Here is a 21,086-nt window from a genome sequence, read left to right as displayed (position 1 = left end):
TTAATGCACTTTAAACCTGCTTTATGGTGCATTAATGTAAAGATGCAGTCAATACTCAGCATTTTATTTATTGAATACGTTTTTATAATTATTTAACTTCTCTCTATTCTTTTTGGCCATCACCTCAAAGAGAGGCGGAGCTCTGTCCAGGTCCTTGCCAAAGTTTGACTAGAATTGGAGAATAGAGCCCTCTAGTGGGCGGTGAGAGGTACTACAGCAGCCGTCCTGCCTCAGTGTGAGAAACGCACTGCTGGTCAGTGACCAAAAACTCTTTTATTTTTAAATCTCAGTGCAGCTAACATGTTTTTTATATTGGCAACTGATAATAATAATAATATATTTTTTAATAAAAAAGGTTTTTATTTTTTCCGCCATGCTGTGTGCTGCAACTTTAGCAAATCCCGGGCACTTCCTTCATCTTTATTGTGCTTTACATAATGCCGGATTTTATATATATTTATTATGAATAGTTTTATATTTGATCAAGGTTTACCAATAACCTTATTCCCCCACTCAAAATATTATCGCAAAGCATTAGACAGATTTTAATTGTTACAAAAGTTGGCACCTTCTGCAAAATGATTTTTTTTTTTTTAGAAGAATGTGTACGATTTTTGTATCCAAGATTAAGATTGTAAACAAGGCCCCTCCCATCCAGACGAAGGCATTATGTAAATGTGTTCAATCACTTTGTACCTTTTGCTCCAGCACATATTATTATTATTATTGCTTCTTTTTGATTGATCCGAATGTAACTGCCACAGTTCTGCTTACATTCAGCTGTGTAGCATCCATCTTTAATCACGCTTTCACTTTCTTCTCTGACTTTGTTTTAACCTCAAATTCTGAAATGTAACCGTGAGGAAATGTGCAATAGATGAGAAACGCATCGTGCTTCACCAGGAGAAGATATTCCCGGTCAAACTGCCAGGCGGGAGTGTTCACCATCATGTTGTGTGTGAGGTGGATCTGAGGGCCCCGTGAGGGCCCCGCTGGACCAGAGCAGGCGTGTGCGTGTGCGGCGTCCCGTGACCGACGTCAGAACAATAGGTGAGTGTCCCGGCTCCTCCGGGCGCCGGCCAGCGGTGGACACGTGGTTTGTGAATGTCGTGGCAGAACCTTCTGTACGGACGCTACAGCCATTAGGGGTCTTTCTCCACAGACGGAGAGTCAAGGGCCCATCATCAGGGGCCTCAGCGGCCCTGCTCTGAGCTGTCACGTTCGTGCCTGGATGGAATTTTGATAGTTTCCTGTTTTTTTTGTTTTGTTTTGTCTTGTTGTTTTCTTCTTCTGAGTTTATTTGCTCTCTGGAGTGTGTCCTCTCTGCACCTACGCGATGCCTCTCGACATTGACCCGCCTCCGTGGAACCGGGTCAGACGTTCTCCTCAGCAGGCACCGCGCCCAAAGCTGGAACTCGAGGACGGGAGAGCAAGAGAGCGAGCGAGAGAGAGAGAGAGAGAGAGAGAGAGCGCCCTCCAGGTCCTTTGGGATCGATCCATCAGCTTCCAGGATGTACGCCAACTAATTAATAGAAAGGCCTTTATTTTACTCTTTGCCTTATCCATGTGTGGCTCGAGTTCCACAAAACATGTTTGTAGTTAAAGGCTAAAGTAAAATCTGAGATTTGTATCAGAACATGTGAACATGTGTCTGGGAGCCTGAAGTCAGGGCTCAAAGTACTCGGTACTCGTCCACTTGGAGTCAGCTGTTCAGAGCAGAAAACACTGCTTCCTTCATCCCCGTTCTGAAACCTCGAACCTTTTAATCATTCAATCTGGTCAGCTGTTTTCAAAGCCGTTTTTTTTGCTTTAAACGTCACCTTAAAGGAACCGCCGGAGAAACACCTTTCTTTGTTTTCCCTCAGAGAGTCAGACGAGAAGATGAAGGTGTGTGTTGTCTCCGTGATGTTTGACCTTCACTGTGCAGAATGCTCTTCTCACGCTTTGTGACGCTAAACCGCCTCCTGGCTCTTAGTTGTGTGTTTTTCATTCAGACGTGAGGTATCAGTCTTCTCGTCTTTCTCTGCATGAAGGGGAATTAGTGTGTTTGAAAACGTCCAACTGTTCCTTTAAGTGATTGTTCTGACCAGCTCTGACAGCTGCGGCCCCCTAATGTGTTTTTGCATTCATCAGGAGGAATCGTTCCCGCCAGAGGTTTCTCCACATGTTCAGGGTGAGACGGCTCGCTACGCCCTGTTTGACGCCCTGGATGAAACAGGGCGTCAAACCTCCTGGCTGCTCCTCGCTTCCTTCCTACCTTCCTTCCTTCCTTCCTTCCTCGACACAGATGAGCAGTCTATCCTCGCTGAAAAAGATTGAGATGTCTAGGAGTGTGTGTGTGTGTGTGTGTGTGTACGAGGAGATGGAGTTGCTCGCAGGTGCATTCGGGAGAAGAGAATTTGAGGGATTTTGGGAGTGCAGGATGTAGGAGAAACGAGATGGATCAGGTAGTGGATTCTAGGAGACAAGGTGAGAGGAGGTGAGGAGCTCTGATAGGAGGAGAGTGGAGCGGCTTGGGGTGGGAGGGGTTTGTCCACTCTTAAAACTGTAAAGGCTTCCAACAGGCTGCCCATTTATATCCGACCACTTCGACAAACCCCAGACCTAAAGAGCTCCCAGCCCTGAGCCTCAGAAACCGTGATGTATTTTAATGCTTCTGCAAGTCGGTGAGAGACCAGTGAGTTCTCACTCCTTCTATGGAATAACTCGGAAAGAAGAAAACGTCTTCACATGTCTTATTCCTCAGCTGTTTGCTGTTGAGAGAGGTGGTTGGAAGTCGTGAAAGTGAAACAGGATCTGGAGCGTTTGCTCAGATCTAATGAGACGAGCTTTAGTTGGAAACAGAAAGAAAGTGGAACGTGAAGCTGCTACTGGCAGCGGGACGGTGAGGAGGGATCTCAGTACGTGTGTGTGGGAGCGGGGCGGAGGTTTTTAGAGATATGGTCTTGTAGGGTATTTTTTAAATGAATATGAAGTTTTTGTGTGAGTGAAGGAAAGTAGAAAGAGCAGAGTGAAGCTGATTATAAAACTCCGTCTCAGAGTCACAGTTGTTTGAGGCACCGGTGGGGATCAGCTGCAGGGAAGGAAGCCGCTGTGTCGAGGAACGAGGCTTCGTGGGCCCGGTCTTCGTCTTTGTTCCCGTTTGAATCCCGGCTTCTAACGAGCACAGCGGGGCGACGCTGGCGACGTCAGGCGACGCTCCGGCGGCCCGGCGTGCGAGGAACGTCCCACGGAGGGCGAGCTGCATTCAGGAGGGAGGCGCAGGCCTGCTGGACCCGGGGCGTCGCATTTGTCCTGAGGTCTGCCAACAAACTGAGAAGCTCTGGAGACCGGCAGCAGTCACCAGCATGTCAACCAACGAGAAAACACACACACACACACACACAGTAACAGGTAGAGGCCTGGAGGTGGACCAAAGGAGGGGGCTTTTCTCGTATTTCCTTCCTTTTATTACCATTGTTGTTATGCAGATTGTGTTTAACTCTCGTAAGCTCCCTGTTTCCAAAAGATAAGCCGTGAGGACACACAGGTGCCAAGGTGCACGAGGACACATGTGCACAAGGACACAAAGGTGCACGAGGACACACAGGTGCACGAGGACACACAGGTGCCAAGGTGCACGAGGACACATGTGCACAAGGACACACAGGTGCACGAGGACACACAGGTGCACGAGGACACACAGGTGCACAAGGTGCACGAGGACAAACAGGTGCACAAGGACACACAAGTGCACGAGGACACACAGGTGCACGGGGTCCCGTGTCCCCTCTGACTGACAGCCGGCTCATGTGCTCTCCTTTTGAATACAGGGCCTTTTCTTATCTACCGTTTCATTTTGACAAGTCTTGTTCCTTTTTCTTTTTTTTTGTATCTTGTACATGTTTACATTGTATCTCGCATCGCCCAAAAAGGAGAAACGATATTAAATGTATTATCTCTGTTTTAGACCGACTCCTTTTCATTCGTCTCACACTCGCACAAGACCCGCCTCCCTGCTCGCGCTGATGGATGCTCTGTGACAGCAATATTACAGATGGAGACATTTATCTTTATTCGCCCTATTGTGCCGGCCAGATTAAGTGAGTTTAGATGCGGACGAGCAGAACAATGCAGCCAGTTATATATATATTTATTTATGTTATATATATATATATATATATATATAGTTAGGGGTGAGTTATGGGAGGAAAGGAGCGAGGCGGTTGAGGGCGATGAATGAAGATGAACGAGCTGTCGGAGCCTCCGGTTCCCGAGGGACGAGGTTCATTTTGCCTCCCTGTAACCAAACGTGTGTGGAGACATTCATCATGAGGCCACGCCACATAAAGAAGCTCCTCCCACAGGTCTGAGGAGACCTGAAGGCCTCAGTGAGAGCTGAGAAAACACCAGCAGCTTCTTTAAACTGTAAATGTTGAGCATAAGGCATGGCTGCAGTGAAACATTATCTTTACATAAAAGAAGGTATGGCTAGATAATGTTAAATGCTAAAGCACCAACTGAAACATGCTTCTGTAGAAGCGATACACTGCAGTCAGGTGACACTTTTCTGTGGGTTTTGGAACCACGAGTGACACTTCACACATTCAACGCTGTTCATTTGAAAATATTGACTAGTGCAGCGTCAATCAGTTGTATTTTGTAAATGTTGAACCTTAAAAAAAGTTGGTAAAACAATCACCTAAAGACAAACAAACACGTTCCCTCGAGCTCCTTCAGCTCGCTGGTCGGACATCAGGATGGAGCTTGTGTCACATAGCAACCGCTCGTTGTGATGGAGACTGGAAACCAGTCCTTAGGTCAAAGACGGTCTTATCCGTCCTCTGAGGAAGACATTGAGCTGCTGCTGAAAGCTCCAGAGAAAGCTGGTCAGTGGACAAACAGGTAATCACATTTTATCCAAAGTAATCTTATAATTTGATTGCAACCCTTCATGCGGTGACCATGGCAACGTGCTTCCACTAGATGGCTGTCTTGAGCCGGTCTCGCTGCAGCCGTCCTCCACACAGCAGACATCTCCATATGAAGAGACATTACAAAGTCTACATGCACGTCGACATTGAGCCTCCAAATGGAATTCTATTAAGATCGGCCCTTTCTGCGCGGCATAACCAATGAGATCGGTTGAGAACGTGGCGGGTGTTAGACACACTGGTCTGGGTTATTCTGTTCCTGAGATCATCGCTCATCGTGGTCTCCTCTCCTGGGATATGGAGGAGTCACGAGTCGGCCACGAGCGATGGTCCACGATGAGCTCTGGAGAGACATATTATAGAGCGGTCATTCTACAGTTTACGGCGCAGGTATTTCCACTGATCTCCTTAATCCTCTACCGGTCACCGTGAAGCCCCCCAGCAGCTGTGGCAGATGACGGGACAGATGATGTAACAGAGTCGGGCCCGCCTCACTCAGCGTTGTGCTTCACACAGACCTCAAAGGCTACATCGGTTTCAGGCCAACTCACACATTTTGCCTTCTTTAGGTGTCGGTGTCAAAGGTCAAGTGCATGTGAACACGATTAACGCTCCATTAAGGGGGTCTGTTGTTCCACCAGCAAACAAGGAGCACCGTGTGAAGTGGAGGCAATGGAGCAACTGGTTGTAGCAGATGCTCACACAGCATCAGGTGAGATGAGACAAAACTCACACAGTCATGTGATAGAAGACAAAGACTCACAGTGTCATGTGATGGGAGACAAAGACTCATACTGTCTTGTGATAGGAGACAAAGACTCACAGTGTCATGTGATAGGAGACAAAGACTCACAGTGTCATGTGATAGGAGACAAAGACTCACAGTGTCATGTGATAGGAGACAAAGACTCACAGTGTCATGTGATAGGAGACAAAGACTCATACAGAGTCATGTGATAGGAGACAAAGACTCAGTGTCAGGTGATAAGAGACAAAGACTCATACTGTCTTGTGATAGGAGACAAAGACTCACAGTGTCAGGTGATAGGAGACACAGACTCATACCGAGTCATGTGATAGGAGACACAGACTAACACCGAGTCATGTGATAGGAGACACAGATTCACACCGAGTCATGTGATAGGAGACAGACTCACACCGAGTCATGTGATAGGAGACACAGACTCACACCGAGTCATGTGATAGGAGACACAGACTCACACCGAGTCATGTGATAGGAGACACAGACTCACACAGAGTCATGTGATAGGAGACACAGACTCACACAGTCATGTGATAGGAGGCACAGACTCACACAGTCATGTGATAGGAGACACAGACTACCACAGAGTCAGGTGATAGGAGACACAGACTCAGTGTCATGTGATAGGAGACAAAGACTCACAGTCATATGATAGGAGACAAAGACTCACGCAGTGTCATGTGATAGAAGACAAAGACTCACACAGTCAGGTGATAGGAGACAAAGACTCACACAGTCATGTGATAGGAGACAGACTCAGTGTCATGTGATAGGAGACAAAGACTCACACAGTCATGTGACAGGAGACAAAGACTCACAAAGAGTCAGGTGATAGGAGACAAAGACTCACACAGTCATATGATAGGAGACAAAGACTCACGCAGTGTCATGTGATAGGAGACAAAGACTCACACAGAGTCAGGTGATAGAAGACAAATACTCACACAGTCATGTGATAGGAGACAAAGACTCACACAGTCATGTGATAGGAGACAAAGACTCACACAGTCATGTGATAGAAGACAAAGACTCACACAGTCATGCGATAGGAGACACAGACTCAGTGTCAGGTGATAGGAGACAAAGACTCACAAAGAGTCAGCTGATAGGAGACAAAGACTCACACAGTCATATGATAGGAGACAAAGACTCACGCAGTGTCATGTGATAGGAGACAAAGACTCACACAGAGTCAGGTGATAGGAGACAAAGACTCACAAAGAGTCAGCTGATAGGAGACAAAGACTCACACAGTCATATGATAGGAGACAAAGACTCACGCAGTGTCATGTGATAGGAGACAAAGACTCACACAGAGTCAGGTGATAGGAGACAAAGACTCACGCAGTCATATGATAGGAGACAAAGACTCACGCAGTGTCAGGTGATAGGAGACAAAGACTCACAGAGTCATGTGATAGGAGACACAGACTCAGTGTCAGGTGATAGGAGACAAAGACTCACACAGAGTCATGTGATAGGAGACACAGACTCAGTGTCAGGTGATAGGAGACAAAGACTCACACAGTCATATGATAGGAGACAAAGACTCACGCAGTGTCATGTGATAGGAGACAAAGACTCACACAGAGTCAGGTGATAGAAGACAAATACTCACACAGTCATGTGATAGGAGACAAAGACTCACACAGTCATGTGATAGGAGACAAAGACTCACACAGTCATGTGATAGAAGACAAAGACTCACACAGTCATGCGATAGGAGACACAGACTCAGTGTCAGGTGATAGGAGACAAAGACTCACAAAGAGTCAGCTGATAGGAGACAAAGACTCACACAGTCATATGATAGGAGACAAAGACTCACGCAGTGTCATGTGATAGGAGACAAAGACTCACACAGAGTCAGGTGATAGGAGACAAAGACTCACAAAGAGTCAGCTGATAGGAGACAAAGACTCACACAGTCATATGATAGGAGACAAAGACTCACGCAGTGTCATGTGATAGGAGACAAAGACTCACACAGAGTCAGGTGATAGGAGACAAAGACTCACAAAGAGTCAGCTGATAGGAGACAAAGACTCACACAGTCATATGATAGGAGACAAAGACTCACGCAGTGTCATGTGATAGGAGACAAAGACTCACACAGAGTCAGGTGATAGGAGACAAAGACTCACGCAGTCATATGATAGGAGACAAAGACTCACGCAGTGTCAGGTGATAGGAGACAAAGACTCACAGAGTCATGTGATAGGAGACACAGACTCAGTGTCAGGTGATAGGAGACAAAGACTCACACAGAGTCATGTGATAGGAGACACAGACTCAGTGTCAGGTGATAGGAGACAAAGACTCACACAGTCATATGATAGGAGACAAAGACTCACGCAGTGTCATGTGATAGGAGACAAAGACTCACACAGAGTCAGGTGATAGAAGACAAATACTCACACAGTCATGTGATAGGAGACAAAGACTCACACAGTCATGTGATAGGAGACAAAGACTCACACAGTCATGTGATAGAAGACAAAGACTCACACAGTCATGCGATAGGAGACACAGACTCAGTGTCAGGTGATAGGAGACAAAGACTCACAAAGAGTCAGCTGATAGGAGACAAAGACTCACACAGTCATATGATAGGAGACAAAGACTCACGCAGTGTCATGTGATAGGAGACAAAGACTCACACAGAGTCAGGTGATAGGAGACAAAGACTCACAAAGAGTCAGCTGATAGGAGACAAAGACTCACACAGTCATATGATAGGAGACAAAGACTCACGCAGTGTCATGTGATAGGAGACAAAGACTCACACAGAGTCAGGTGATAGGAGACAAAGACTCACACAGAGTCATGTGATAGGAGACACAGACTCAGTGTCAGGTGATAGGAGACAAAGACTCACACAGAGTCAGGTGATAGAGACAAAGACTCACACAGTCATGTGATAGGAGACACAGACTCAGTGTCAGGTGATAGGAGACAAAGACTCACACAGTCATATAATAGGAGACAAAGACTCACGCAGTGTCATGTGATAGGAGACAAAGACTCACACAGTCATGTGATAGGAGACAAAGACTCACACAGTCATATGATAGGAGACAAAGACTCACGCAGTGTCATGTGATAGGAGACAAAGACTCACACAGAGTCATGTGATAGGAGACAAAGACTCACACAGTCATGTGATAGGAGACAAAGACTCACACAGTCATATGATAGGAGACAAAGACTCACGCAGTGTCATGTGATAGGAGACAAAGACTCACACAGAGTCATGTGATAGGAGACAAAGACTCACACAGCCAATGCTGCTTCCACCAAAGGACGTAGCGTTCGTCTCATCCGTTCACTCTTGACCTGTGGGTCAGATGTCCACTTGCTGGCTTGTGCGAAGGCCTTTCAACCGGCTCACACGGGCTTCATCAGCAGGTGGAGTTTGCTCAGTTATACACGGTGTAGATGTGGAGAGCCAGTGGTTTTGTTGATGAAGGACTCTACTGGTTACCGTAGTTAAGACAGAGCCAGCTGCTCGTGGAGCGTTGAGCAGCGGTCTCTATGTGACACACCCATAAAATAATACTAATGTTGCTCAACTGTTTGGTAACATGTTCTCCACAGCATCCTCAATGTGGTGGTAACGTGTTTCCATGTTAACACGGCATCAGAGGCTCAGTGTTTACAAAGTCCAGCCGATGAGGTCATCAAATATATCTGAGCCTGTGCAAATACACTAAATAACTTGCCTAATTGTCAGCGTTGTAACTCTGGCTTGGAGACGAGAGAAATCCCCCCCGACAGGGAACACAATACACAGCATATGTCTTCCCTTACAGACACACTGTGCACGTCTGAGCGCTCAGCGAGTGAAACACCAGCACAACACACACAAACACATCTGGACACTTTATTCACCACAATCATCTGACTCGCACTGAACAGCGTTCACGAACAAACACGTGATGTTTCAAAAGAAAAGGAAAATACAGGTTTGTAAAGTACTTCAGCTGATGAGTCATATATATATATATACATATATACATATATATATACATATATATACACACCAGCGATCCCCGTCCCTACGTTCAGACTGAGCTGATTACTCGTGCATGACAGAAAGTCTTCAGAATCAGAGAGAGAATCTCTTACCGTGCTGCCGTGTGATTGGCTGCACACACACACACACACACACACACACACACACACACACACACACACACACACACACACACACACACACACACACACACACACGGAGGAATAGGTCCACACATCAGTGATGGTAAAATAAATAGTACAATGACAGGATCGGTGACATTCAAGGAGCCTATGGAGTATCCTGGGTGCAGGCGGATAAAACTAAATAAAAATCAGTTGAAAAAGGTATTCAGAATCTTTTACTGATAACAATGTTGCTTGGTGTGTGTGTTTATCAATTCAATGTGGTCCAAAAATGAATAGATGTAATAAAAAAAAAAATGAAAAGCCCAAACTGAAAACAGGGTTTTGCACCAAAGGACTTACATTTACGTGACGTAAAAACTGAATAAAATAATCAATGATTCAATTTGGTCGGAGTGTCAACGCTGGCCTAAACATGGACAAGATTACAATCAGTAGCTTTATAAAGTGACATTTATCATTACCATTCAGAGATGGCTACCAGACCCAATAATGAGAAAAGATATACTTACAGAACGGTAGTAGGGCTCTCTAACACGGGCTAATACACAAGAAGATAAATTACTCAAAAAGAGCTCACGAAGGTCAAGGATGGTAATAAAAACCAGAGTTTATATCTTGCACCCCAAAGCAATGGGGTCTTGATTGTGCACTGCAATATCTCCTATTGCCTGCAAAGTACAAGAAACTCTATATTCCCACTATTAGAAAACCAGAATGGAAAAAAAAACAGGAAAACAAATCTCAGAGTCATGATTATCAATAAGGAGGAAATCTGAAAAAAGACAAACAAACAGACAAAAAAACTTTTTTTTCTTCTTTTTGTTGTTTCAAATCAAGCACACTGATGAAAATCATTACTCTCTCTAAATACATAAGTTAACATTCAAATGTGAATCAACACTTCAAGCAGTAGCGTCATCAAAGTGTAACGTGGGAGGAGGGATGTGTGAAGCGTCGCTGTCAGCGGTTGCTCAGAGGACAGCTGGCGAGGAGCGTAGCAGCAACGGTGTGAGGCCCGTGAGTGGATTACCAGAACCGAGGAGCATTAAAAAAGACAAACAGCCCCTCAGCCCCGGGGTCCTGTGAGGAGCTATGGCTTTCTGAGGAGTCGCCGCCTACGGGGGGGAAATCTGTATCAAGACATTTTCTAGCAGAATCAGCAGATAGGAATCATACAAATATTCAAAATATGAACAGATTTTTGCTGCTGGTGAAAGGCCCGTCACAACGGTTATCAAACATTTTAATTAAATATTGGAAATGTGGTGAATTTATGTTAGAAAAATATTTGTTTTGATGCGTGTGCTTTGTTTCTCCTCTGAGTGAACCTTTCACACACAACAGTGTTATTTGGTGATGTGTCAACGGGCTTTTGGAACCACCTGAATGATGCGTCAGACAGGAACCTCCTCTGGTTTAAGGCCGGAGGCCGTATTGCATCTCTGGTGGCTTCCGATACCATGGCAACGATCCTTTGACTCTGCGTTGTCATGGGAACTGTTTCAGAGCACCTTTCCGTTTTCGTCACTAGCGCTCACAGTGTGTCAGGCGTGATACAGGTACAGTTTTGGGAGGATAGTAAAAAGATTGTTGGCCCTGAGGAGAATCCAAAACCACTTCCTGTTTCCCTTCAGGGATTCGGAGCGGCTGAGTGAGCTGGACGCAGGGTCGGAGGTTGTTTGAACCGATGGATGTCTTTAGCCTCTCTGTCTGTTAACGGGCCATTTCTGAGAGGACGATGCTGATTTAATACATTGCAGAGCAAGCTGCTAGCTAGCACAACGATATAGCTACCACCGACATTTGCAATAGAACTACCATAAAGGTACAGAAGATTATACGAGTACAAGAGGTGTTACAATCCTACTTAAAATACTCCACTCCGCCTCCATCGCTATATAATCACTCACTGATAATCACCACGACAATAACCGAGATCCACCACTTCACGGAGTCCGGACTGACTCCTCTTTCCCAGTGCTCAGTAACACACAGACACAAGTTGTGACGTACTGAGGCCAAAACCTGCCAGAACTAAGTGAGAGCTCTTATCAAGACATTCAGCCCCAAAGTGACTCGCTGGCTTCGGTGCAAAATTGGGGTCACAGTCCCTAAAACATACAAAATGGCTCAACAAAGGAAAGATTTTTTGGGGGTGAATGGTTTCAGTTTTTCCCTCTGGTTCGCAGTCCTCCAAGGTCCCAGGAGAGAGCATCTTCTGCTGGAGAAGAAAGTTCTACGTGGAACCTTCGTCCTCTTCATAGGACAGGAGACCTTTCCAAGCCAAGCGGTACTGACTTTGGAAAAGGTCACTAAACAATTCTGTGAATACACCAAATTAAAGTACCAGAGTTCATATTCCCTGAACTTAGACACGTCTTCCCCGAGATCTTGCGGTTCTGGGGGAGTCCGTCGGCCCGTCCCATTTACGTGCTGCGGTAGGTCTTGATGATGTCTTTGATCTGCCTCCTGCAGATTGGGCAGCAGGCGTTGGACATCTTCTTGAGTTTGAGGCCGCAGGTGTAGCACAGACACATGTGTCCGCAGGCGTAGATGACCGTGTCCACGCTGTTCTCGTAGCAGATGGAGCACTCGTCGGGCCACGGCCCGCGGCCCGTTGGAAACGTCGGGGACTTGGGGAGGCTGACTGGTGAATTTGGGGACGTTCCTGTAGAGAAATTAAATCCTTTTATCTCAGCCAACAAACAAATAGTAAATCAGTAGAGAGAAACATTCAAATTGAATCTTAAGTTGTGCTTGTTGACGGCTGTTCTCTCCGATTGTAGAAACTAAGAAACTCCAAAAAGTCACTTTGTTACGTAACTGGTGTGAGTTATGGACGCTAAGTTACTGGACAGAACTACAGTAGAATAAGTCAATAAATTAGAGCTTTGCAGGCGGGAATAACATCTTCTAGTTAGCAGTTATCCAGCCTCATCTTCTAATTAGCAGTTAGCTAGCCTCATCTTCTAGTTAGCAGTTAGCTTGCCTCATCGTCTAGTTAGCAGTTAGCCAGCCTCATCTTCTAGTTAGAAGATAGCTAGCCTCATCTTCTGGTTAGCTAGCCTCATCGTCTAGTTAGCAGTTAGCTAGCCTCATCGTCTAGTTAGAAGTTAGCTAGCCTCATCTTCTAGTTAAAAGTTAGCTAGCCTCAACTTCTAGTTAAAAGTTAGCTAGCCTCATCTTCTAGTTAAAAGTTAGCTAGCCTCATCTTCTAGTTAGCAGTTAGCTAGCCTCATTGTCTATTTAGCAGTTAGCTAGCCTCATCTTCTAGTTAGCAGTTAGCTAGCCTCATCTTCGAGTTAGTAGTTAGCTAGCCTCGTCATCTAGTTAGCAGTTTGCCAGCCTCATCTTCTAGTTAGAAGATAGCTAGCCTCATCTTCTAGTTAGCTAGCCTCATCGTCTAGTTAGCAGTTAGCTAGCCTCATCTTCTAGTTAGCAGTTAGCTAGTCTCATCTTCTAGTTAGCAGTTAGCTAGCCTCCTAGCTTATTCAATTTACAGAATTAACAACTAAATGGAAATTCTTCTTTCTTTTCTTTCTTTCTCCTAGCAACCGCTGGTACAGCTGACATGTGCACTGTCAGGACATGTCAGCTGCACCACTTGCTAACAGCCTTCACCAAGTGATGAATCCAACTCCCCAGCATACCTTTCAGTACACTTTTACTACATTTGAGATCCAACACCTCCCTCTACCCAACAAGTAATTAGCTCACAGGAAAACAACATCCATTAGATTGAATGAAGTGAAACTAAATGGTGACTCCGTGTGCAGGATGAATTTTAATCAGGTTTATGTCGGGCACTATGTTGAAAAAAAGCGCTGCATCCGTCCCATTTATATAACAGCCTATGTGACCAAACACGTCCCGACACCCAGCTGCAGCGGCAGCAGCAGTGGGACCTTGAAGGGCCGGCTATTGTTCCTAACTGCTGCAGGATGACATCTGCTCACCGTCCCAAAGTGGTTTCCACTACGTCCCCCCTGTGGGGGCTGAGCTTCTGCAGCGGCATCTCCTCATACCCGGGTGTACCTACCCCCTAGTGAGCTGCAGTACGCGGCAGAGCACAGGCCTCCGTTCAGCACCGGATCGGAGCTGCCACTGCCCAGGGCGCTGGGCGTCTGTGGAGAGGAGGAGGGCGAGCTGGGGCTCGACGAGGGCCCCGGATCCCCGAGGTGAGTGGAACCTAGTCAGAGCAGATGAAGGGAGGTGATGAGAGGTTTGATTTGATCAGAACTCAAACTACTTCAGCAACCAGTAACCAACATATTGTCCCAGTGACATTACTGATGATTATACTAATAGTCAAAATATGATCTGAATGCAGGCTGATGACATGGTGACAGGACATAACAACGACACTGGAGGCTAAATAAGAAGAACCCATCCACGGAGTGCTCTCTAAACAGGCTCATCATGATTTTTGTATAAATAAAGTGGCATAAAGGCACAAGACATTACAGCTAATAGGTCTTCTCATAGACGGCTTCTCTTTTTTTAAATGTTTTTCTTTTGTTTCTTCTTTGGTCCACAAAAAAAATACAAACAATAAACCAGAGCACGATTGGCTTTAAATAAAAAAAGCGGAGAGAGAAAAGGACTGCTCACACAGACTGGAGTGCTCCATTAGTGTGCACATATGCATCACTCCTTTTACTTCTTTTTTTTTAAGAGAGTGTATTTTAAAGCAGTCCTCCATCCGTTCCGCATTCTACCTCGAGGCGGCGGTCGGGGGGAAACAAATGGGAATTCCGGAAACAAGTTTAGGCAACACATGTTGAAATGCCGGCGATGCCTCGACAGACAGGTCGAGCTGTTCCAGGCTGTTTGATGACAGTCGGCGTTCAAAGTCACCGACGTCTGACCTTGAAGCGGCACTCATCAATATCTACATATGAGGAATGGATGAATTGACTATGTGCAGAGTGAAAGGGGTCAATCGCTCGTTCTCATTTGGGTTGTGGACTCATTCCTGTCTCGCAGCTGGCGAATGAAGAGAAGAGCTTGACATGTCTCTCAGTTGTTGGGAGACCAACACACAGATCTGGAGGTGTAGTAAATGTTGGACTACAAACTTGTCAGGTGCAAAGAAACACATTTCCGGTTGAATGCTATTGAATCTCTTTGCTAGCATTAGCCATAGCAGCTCGGTTGTGCTTTAATAATATTAAATACAAAAAAGGAATAAATGCAGCTTTAAACTCTCCATTTTGCCCTAAAGGACAGAATCATCAGGGACATGCATTTATCCAAATAATAGACTACGCCAGTAGGTCCCTGGTGTCACTATACTTGTGGTATGCTTTGTCATCTGAAATAACGTTGTATGGTGTACCATCACAGGTAGGCCAGTGACACCAAAATACCCAACAAATTAAGATGCAAACGAGCCGTCTGGCAGAGCAAGCGTGTAATCGCCAACTAAGAATTCCCATCAAATGCTTTGCTGCGTAACTGCAGATTACTTTAATTACCTTCCCTGAAGCTCGCTGGCAGAAAATAGCACACCAACAACTGCATCAGAAGTCAGCTGCTGTGCTCGGTCCTATTTCAGGAGCTGCTTTGTTTCAGGGAAGCTTCACTGGGGAGCGTCTCATTCTCCTGCAGTCTCCATCAACACTGACCAGGAAGGCCATGACGAATGTCCCAGCAGCCCTCTCCGCTGCCGTCTGTGCCAGCAGTCTGATCAATACAACTGATGCCCGGGGGCCAGGGGCCGATTTCTCGACGGGGGCAAACAATAATGGAGTCACTGGAAATCAGAGCAAATGGATCGTGTAACGTAATAGCTCGTAAAGAGAGGCAGTGTTTTTTGTCAGGACTCCACCTCAGCAGCTGGGTGGTGTGTCTCAGTATGTTTGGTTTGCATACCCGGGGTTGCCCCGCTGCTCCTGTCATCTCAGATTGTGTGTGAGAGACTGTAGGTGCTGGACGTGCAGTGTGTGACGTGATGCAACGGGTCCTCTGGAGCGCCGGAGCGAACGCACTGCTCTGCCCACACTCTATGAATAGATACGAGACAAGCCACAAGTAGAAGCAGAGGAGACGCCCGTCTCAGGCCCGTTTCAGACAAGCTAACCGTTCCCTCCATACGAGCCACAGCGTTTCCTACATTGTCGCCCCGTACCGGTGGCACCTCGTGTCCTCATGCTTTAAACACGTGGTTGACGCTGTGAAAGTTTAAATGAGTATGTTTGTTAGGTGAATAAGTTACGTCTCATACGTAACATATTCATCTGACAAACATACTCATTTTAAAACACTTAGTAACTCTTTTTACACGGGACATGACCAGTGGTCTCCTGGGTGAAAGTCCTGTGTTTTGAAGCCCGTCCCCATTTCTCCATTTTAATCTGACTTCCTCCAGTGCTAAATGTAAATATGGATCAATATGCTGCTTGTACAACCTATAAGATTTTAGTCTAATTTCAAACTAGACTAGTAACTGGTCAAGACCAAACTATGTCTCATGTTGAATCTCGTGTATTACAGCTTGATTCTTACGATGCTCCAGCTGTTGGATGTGTCAGTTATATTAACCAAATGTATTTTGCAGAGACCTTGGAAAGTGTCAAAGGGTCAAACAATCACACAGGTTGAAGACAAGTTTAGCCAGATTATCTCAACCACTTTATTTGGTAAAGACATATTTGGAATACGAAGGAGTGATCTACAGAGACGCCATGTAGGCTCTGGAAGGGTAGGCACCTGTCAATCACAGTAGCCCCGCCCTAAAGCATCCCCTGCTTTATGGTCTGTTTGACTCTAAATGACCATCATTTACTAAATAATCATCATGCTGTATTGAGGAAGACTTGAAACTAGAGATTGAGACATAAACTCATGTTTACAATGTTTACTGAGGGAATACATCAAGAGAGAAGCAGAGTCACTTATATAGACTTCTATACAACCAGAGGAGTCGCCCCCTGCTGGACAGCAGAGATAATGCAAGTTTAAAGACATGAAGCATTGGCTTCTCTCGGCAGAGCCAGAGGTTGCGGCGTGGAGGTGAGGGACTTTCTCACAGCAGACCACAGTTCATGTCCCGTATGAAACCAGAAGTCGACCTCACCAAGTAGTTTTGTTGCCAAAACACTGCAGGAGCACTGATCATTCGTAGGAAAATGCAAAAAAACTAATAACTTTTCGAAAGATATCTTGCAGAGCATAGTACGAGGATACGTTGAGTTATTTCTGACAGAGCCACCAACCACCAGAAATGGGGTTTGTTGTTGTTGGTAGAAAGGCCCACTACAAAAGGAGATCTAAGAGCGAGAGAAAACTCGCACTGTGTCTCTCTACAAGGTGCTACTGCACTCCTTTCATCGGGTCCTGATCACCCTGCAGCACTAGCGGTTCCCCGCTGGAACCGAGTTCCCTTTCTCTCCTCCCTCCCTCTGTTTGTCCATCTCTCCCTGTTAATCCCCCTGGCAGGCGAGCGCCTCCCACCCAGGGCAGCTGAGGCAGGATCTGTGCCGCCCAGCCTTGATCCCGCCACTACATCAAACCGACCCGTGTGAACAGCTGCCCGCCGTCGCCACGTCTCTGCTGCTAACTACTTCAGCCGTGCTTCCATCTTTAGCATCTATGGGAGGTATGCAGAGTATGCGATGCGGGGTGGAGGGTCGTGAGCAGCAGGATCACAGCCTCCCGGCTCGTGCGAGCCACAGATTTGGGTCACGTCTTACAACCTATCGGGAGAGAAGGGGTTACATTTATAGACTTAACGTGCCCCAGAAAGAACGAAAGGAGAAGAGTGGAAGGACCCCGAGCAAACGTTTAAATTGGGTGGCGGCTCATTTCATTGCAGAGGCTCTCTTGTTCTGAGATATCGGGACAAATGTGGCTCAGCTTTGCTGTGTGCATGTGTTCAGATCGGATGAGAGGACAGCCGCTCTGAGAATAGCAGTTTAAGGTCACGGCTTACCCCTGCTGCACAAAATGTTAATAATCCCCTCGGTCTGCGGTGGAAGATATTATCTTCAGAGACAAAAGAGCTGTTTTGGAAGGGAGGACCCGGTCAACATCCCTGAGCTGTTCATCACTTTAATAGCTGCGGGGCGGGGAGTGTGTTTGCTTCCATGCTCATGTGCGAGCGCTTGTTTGCATGTAGGAGTGCATGCAGTCAGACGTCTCTGAACTTTAAAATGACACGCACCCCTCACTTCTCACTTGAATTCAGTGAATTCATCTTTTCTATGTGAGCAGCGATGCATGTAGACGCTACAGCCGGTATCTGAGGCTCCTCCTCCTGTCTGCTCCTGGTTAATGTCCAGTCACATGACACTTCAGTCTCACCAACAGGAGCTCTGTGACTGTTGAACCCAGACTTCCTCTCTCCTGATGTCAAACTCTAAAGGCATACGCAATATAAAACCACCACCTGCAGTGCGCATCACGCTGGAGAAATAAACTGAAATAAGAAGCTTCAATGTCTCAGGCCACGAGGAACACTCGACTCAAAGAGCTGCAAAGTCCTCCGGCACAGAAACGGAATTAATGTCGGTCATTATTTATTGTTAGTATTCTCCAAGGAAGATGCTGCTAAAACATCACAGATAAGGCAGTAAAGGACAGAAGCAAATAGAGTTTTCACTTCTCATAAAGTTAACTTTTAAATGGCGGGTCCATTCATTTAGTTTTTAGTCTTTATATCCTCATAGCTACCAGTGGTGTTCCTCAAGCATTCACATCTGAACATTCACATTATGGTCACAGTTCATGTGTCTGAGTGACAGAGGGCTGTTTCCCATCCCTTCTAAGAGGATCAGAGGTTTCTGCTTGATGATGCTACATATATATATATATATATATATATATATATATATATATATATATATATATATATATATATATATATATATATTACACATATCCTTGTCCATAGTCGGTGTGTTTAGAGAGCTGCAGGGATGACGTATTCTTGGGAGGCTGACAGGAAGTCGTCATCACTGGTCCCCAAACAGCCAATGGGATTCTTCCATTGGATTTTGGATTATCGTGGAAAATAATCTCTGTAGCAAAAACAAACGTTTATGGTACTGAAAGGTTTTATTCAGCAACATTATCTTCTTCTTTTTTTTAAGCCTGAATACAATCAGCAGAAGTAAAAAGCTATTTGTTACGCTACAAAGAAAATACAACGGAACTCCACCGCGGTCACATGACCTCACGCCTCCACCACCAAGCTAAAGGACGACTGTTCTAGTGAGGAGAACCAAACGTTCACATCTCTGCAGCTTGTATTCAGACCTGATTTAAAACATCGAACCAGAAATGCATTCAGAGGGAACAAGAAGTGTAAATATGCTGACTCACTTCCTGTAGAACTCCATTAACCACAGTAACTTAAACGGAGGTCTGTGTGAGTGGCAGTATGCCTGGAGGGGGTAGAAACGAAGAGGTGGGGTCACCAAAAAGGATCGAAATGATACAAATTAAAATGTTAAATTTGAGACAGAAGACAAGACACCAGCAAAGGTGGTGAGTTAGGAGGAGAAGGAAGAGGAGGAGGAAGGAGGAGAGAGGCCTCTGCGGTGCACGAGGATGTGGGTGGTGAGACGTTTCACTCGAGCATGAACGCGCTGACATTTTAATGGAATCTATAATACATGTGAAGTGGGTCACTGCATGGGTGTCCTACTTCCACACCACGAGGCACAAGGCCTCTTCAATGTCTGTCTCTCAAAGTTCAACTGTCAGCCGGTCTGTTGGCGGCTCTCTTTGGCACCGCCACACACTAATGCCAGGTATTTAGAAAATAGAGAGAAATGCTGCGTGGCATGCAGTCAATGAGCTGGTGTGTCCCGCTGGGGGGAAACTATGGGTGACGTGTCTTTTGCATGGAGAGCTCAGAAAAACACAGATCCGGACTAAAGCGCCCGTGTGTAGAAAGGTGCATTTTAGCACCCTATATATCCAGCTAAAGGTCAGCGTGATGCTCAGAGCGCTGCTGAAGCTGAGAGGCTTTTCATTCAATATAGCACAGAATTAATTTTGTTCTGCAAATGGTTTCTGAGGCACAGTGACACACACTATGCACGTGTCCATATATATATATATATATATATATATATATATATATATATATATATATATATATACACACACACACACACACATTTCATTACACTGAGACATGTACATTGAAGCCAGAATTTGTGTTCACAAGGATAAAGTAAGTATTCCTTCCACAACCATTACTGCTAATAGAACTACTGCACTATTGATTTCATCCACCATCATAACTCTGTCCGAGCACTCTTGGCTGACCGGAGCTCACCTGATGCATCTGTTTGAGTATGTTCCTATTAGAAAGGTCCATTACTTCCTGCTTTGTTAGGAGTGAGAGGCCTCTGTGATGACTGCCTCACGTTGCCATCCTGAAGGCAGAAGCCCACTGGGAGAGCCGAGCTGTCGTCTTTAACATCCCTCACTCCGAGTGGAAGGTATGGCTCTCGTTCAGCTCCACTGAAAGCCAAATTGCTCTCCAGTCAACATGACGCAATAGATCAAGAGCTGCAAAAGCCAGATAAGAGATGCTTCCTAATTCGAAGCAGCTGGAAAGTAAAGATGATTCACCCCTCAGTGGGAATTCTTAGATCCGCTTCGATGATGATGGAGATGCGCCTCCGACCAGTTTCATTGTTTTGCGTTTCCTGTGTTGTTGTGCTGCCGAGGCTCTCTGGCTTCAGTGATGTTGGTGGAAATGTATACAGAAAAAAAACAGGGGGTTTGTTGTGCACAGTTGCAAAGCCAAAATGTAATTTAACAGTAAAGCAGACGATGTCTCTGTGAGACAACACAGGCAGTTAGCTTTTTGCAACTAAAAAGAAGGTACAGTTTGCTTCCAACAATCTAATATAATCCCAATATCGCAGTTTTTCACGATGTGTTTATTTTGCACGTTTACAAGTTGATCACGATGCTGATTAAAATAATTACTATAACTAAGGACGTCACCATACCAGAAAATGATTAGTTGATACCAACACCTCCATTATTGATACCACAGTAAAAAACTAAAACAATAAATATCATGTACATCAACATACACTACAGCATACCGGTTTTTGAACATTTGAACCCATCATGATGAGGTTATAATGTAGCTTCCCTCAACACTCATTTTTACTGGCTGGAGCTTGAACGCATCTAAATGTTACTCAATGCGACCTCCGAGCGCTATCTGTTAGCTCCGTTATTTAGCCAAGCAGGACTGTGCTGCTAACTGCTAACAG

General features: G+C 45.6%; 1 protein-coding gene across 1 annotated transcript in view; it reads right to left on the bottom strand.

Annotated features, from left to right (window-relative positions):
* Nucleotides 1–12,266: 12,266 nt before the first annotated feature.
* The window catches only part of neurl1aa (neuralized E3 ubiquitin protein ligase 1Aa), a gene marked incomplete at its 3' end in the record, with an annotated part of 40,714 nt that continues 31,894 nt past the window's right edge, over nucleotides 12,267–21,086 (bottom strand). The window contains exons 5-6 of the mRNA XM_079219519.1: nucleotides 13,880–14,029; nucleotides 12,267–12,508 (exon numbers count right to left, since the gene is read on the bottom strand). Of these exons, the coding sequence (XP_079075645.1) occupies nucleotides 12,267–12,508; nucleotides 13,880–14,029 (392 nt within the window). The remainder of the gene's footprint in view (nucleotides 12,509–13,879; nucleotides 14,030–21,086) is intronic.

This window comes from Taurulus bubalis (genome assembly GCF_910589615.1).
Source record: "Taurulus bubalis genome assembly, chromosome: 6".
In the NCBI taxonomy this organism is placed as follows: Eukaryota; Metazoa; Chordata; class Actinopteri; order Perciformes; family Cottidae; genus Taurulus; species Taurulus bubalis.
Note: the sequence above shows the minus strand (reverse complement) of the source record. Positions and strands in the feature narration are given on the sequence as shown.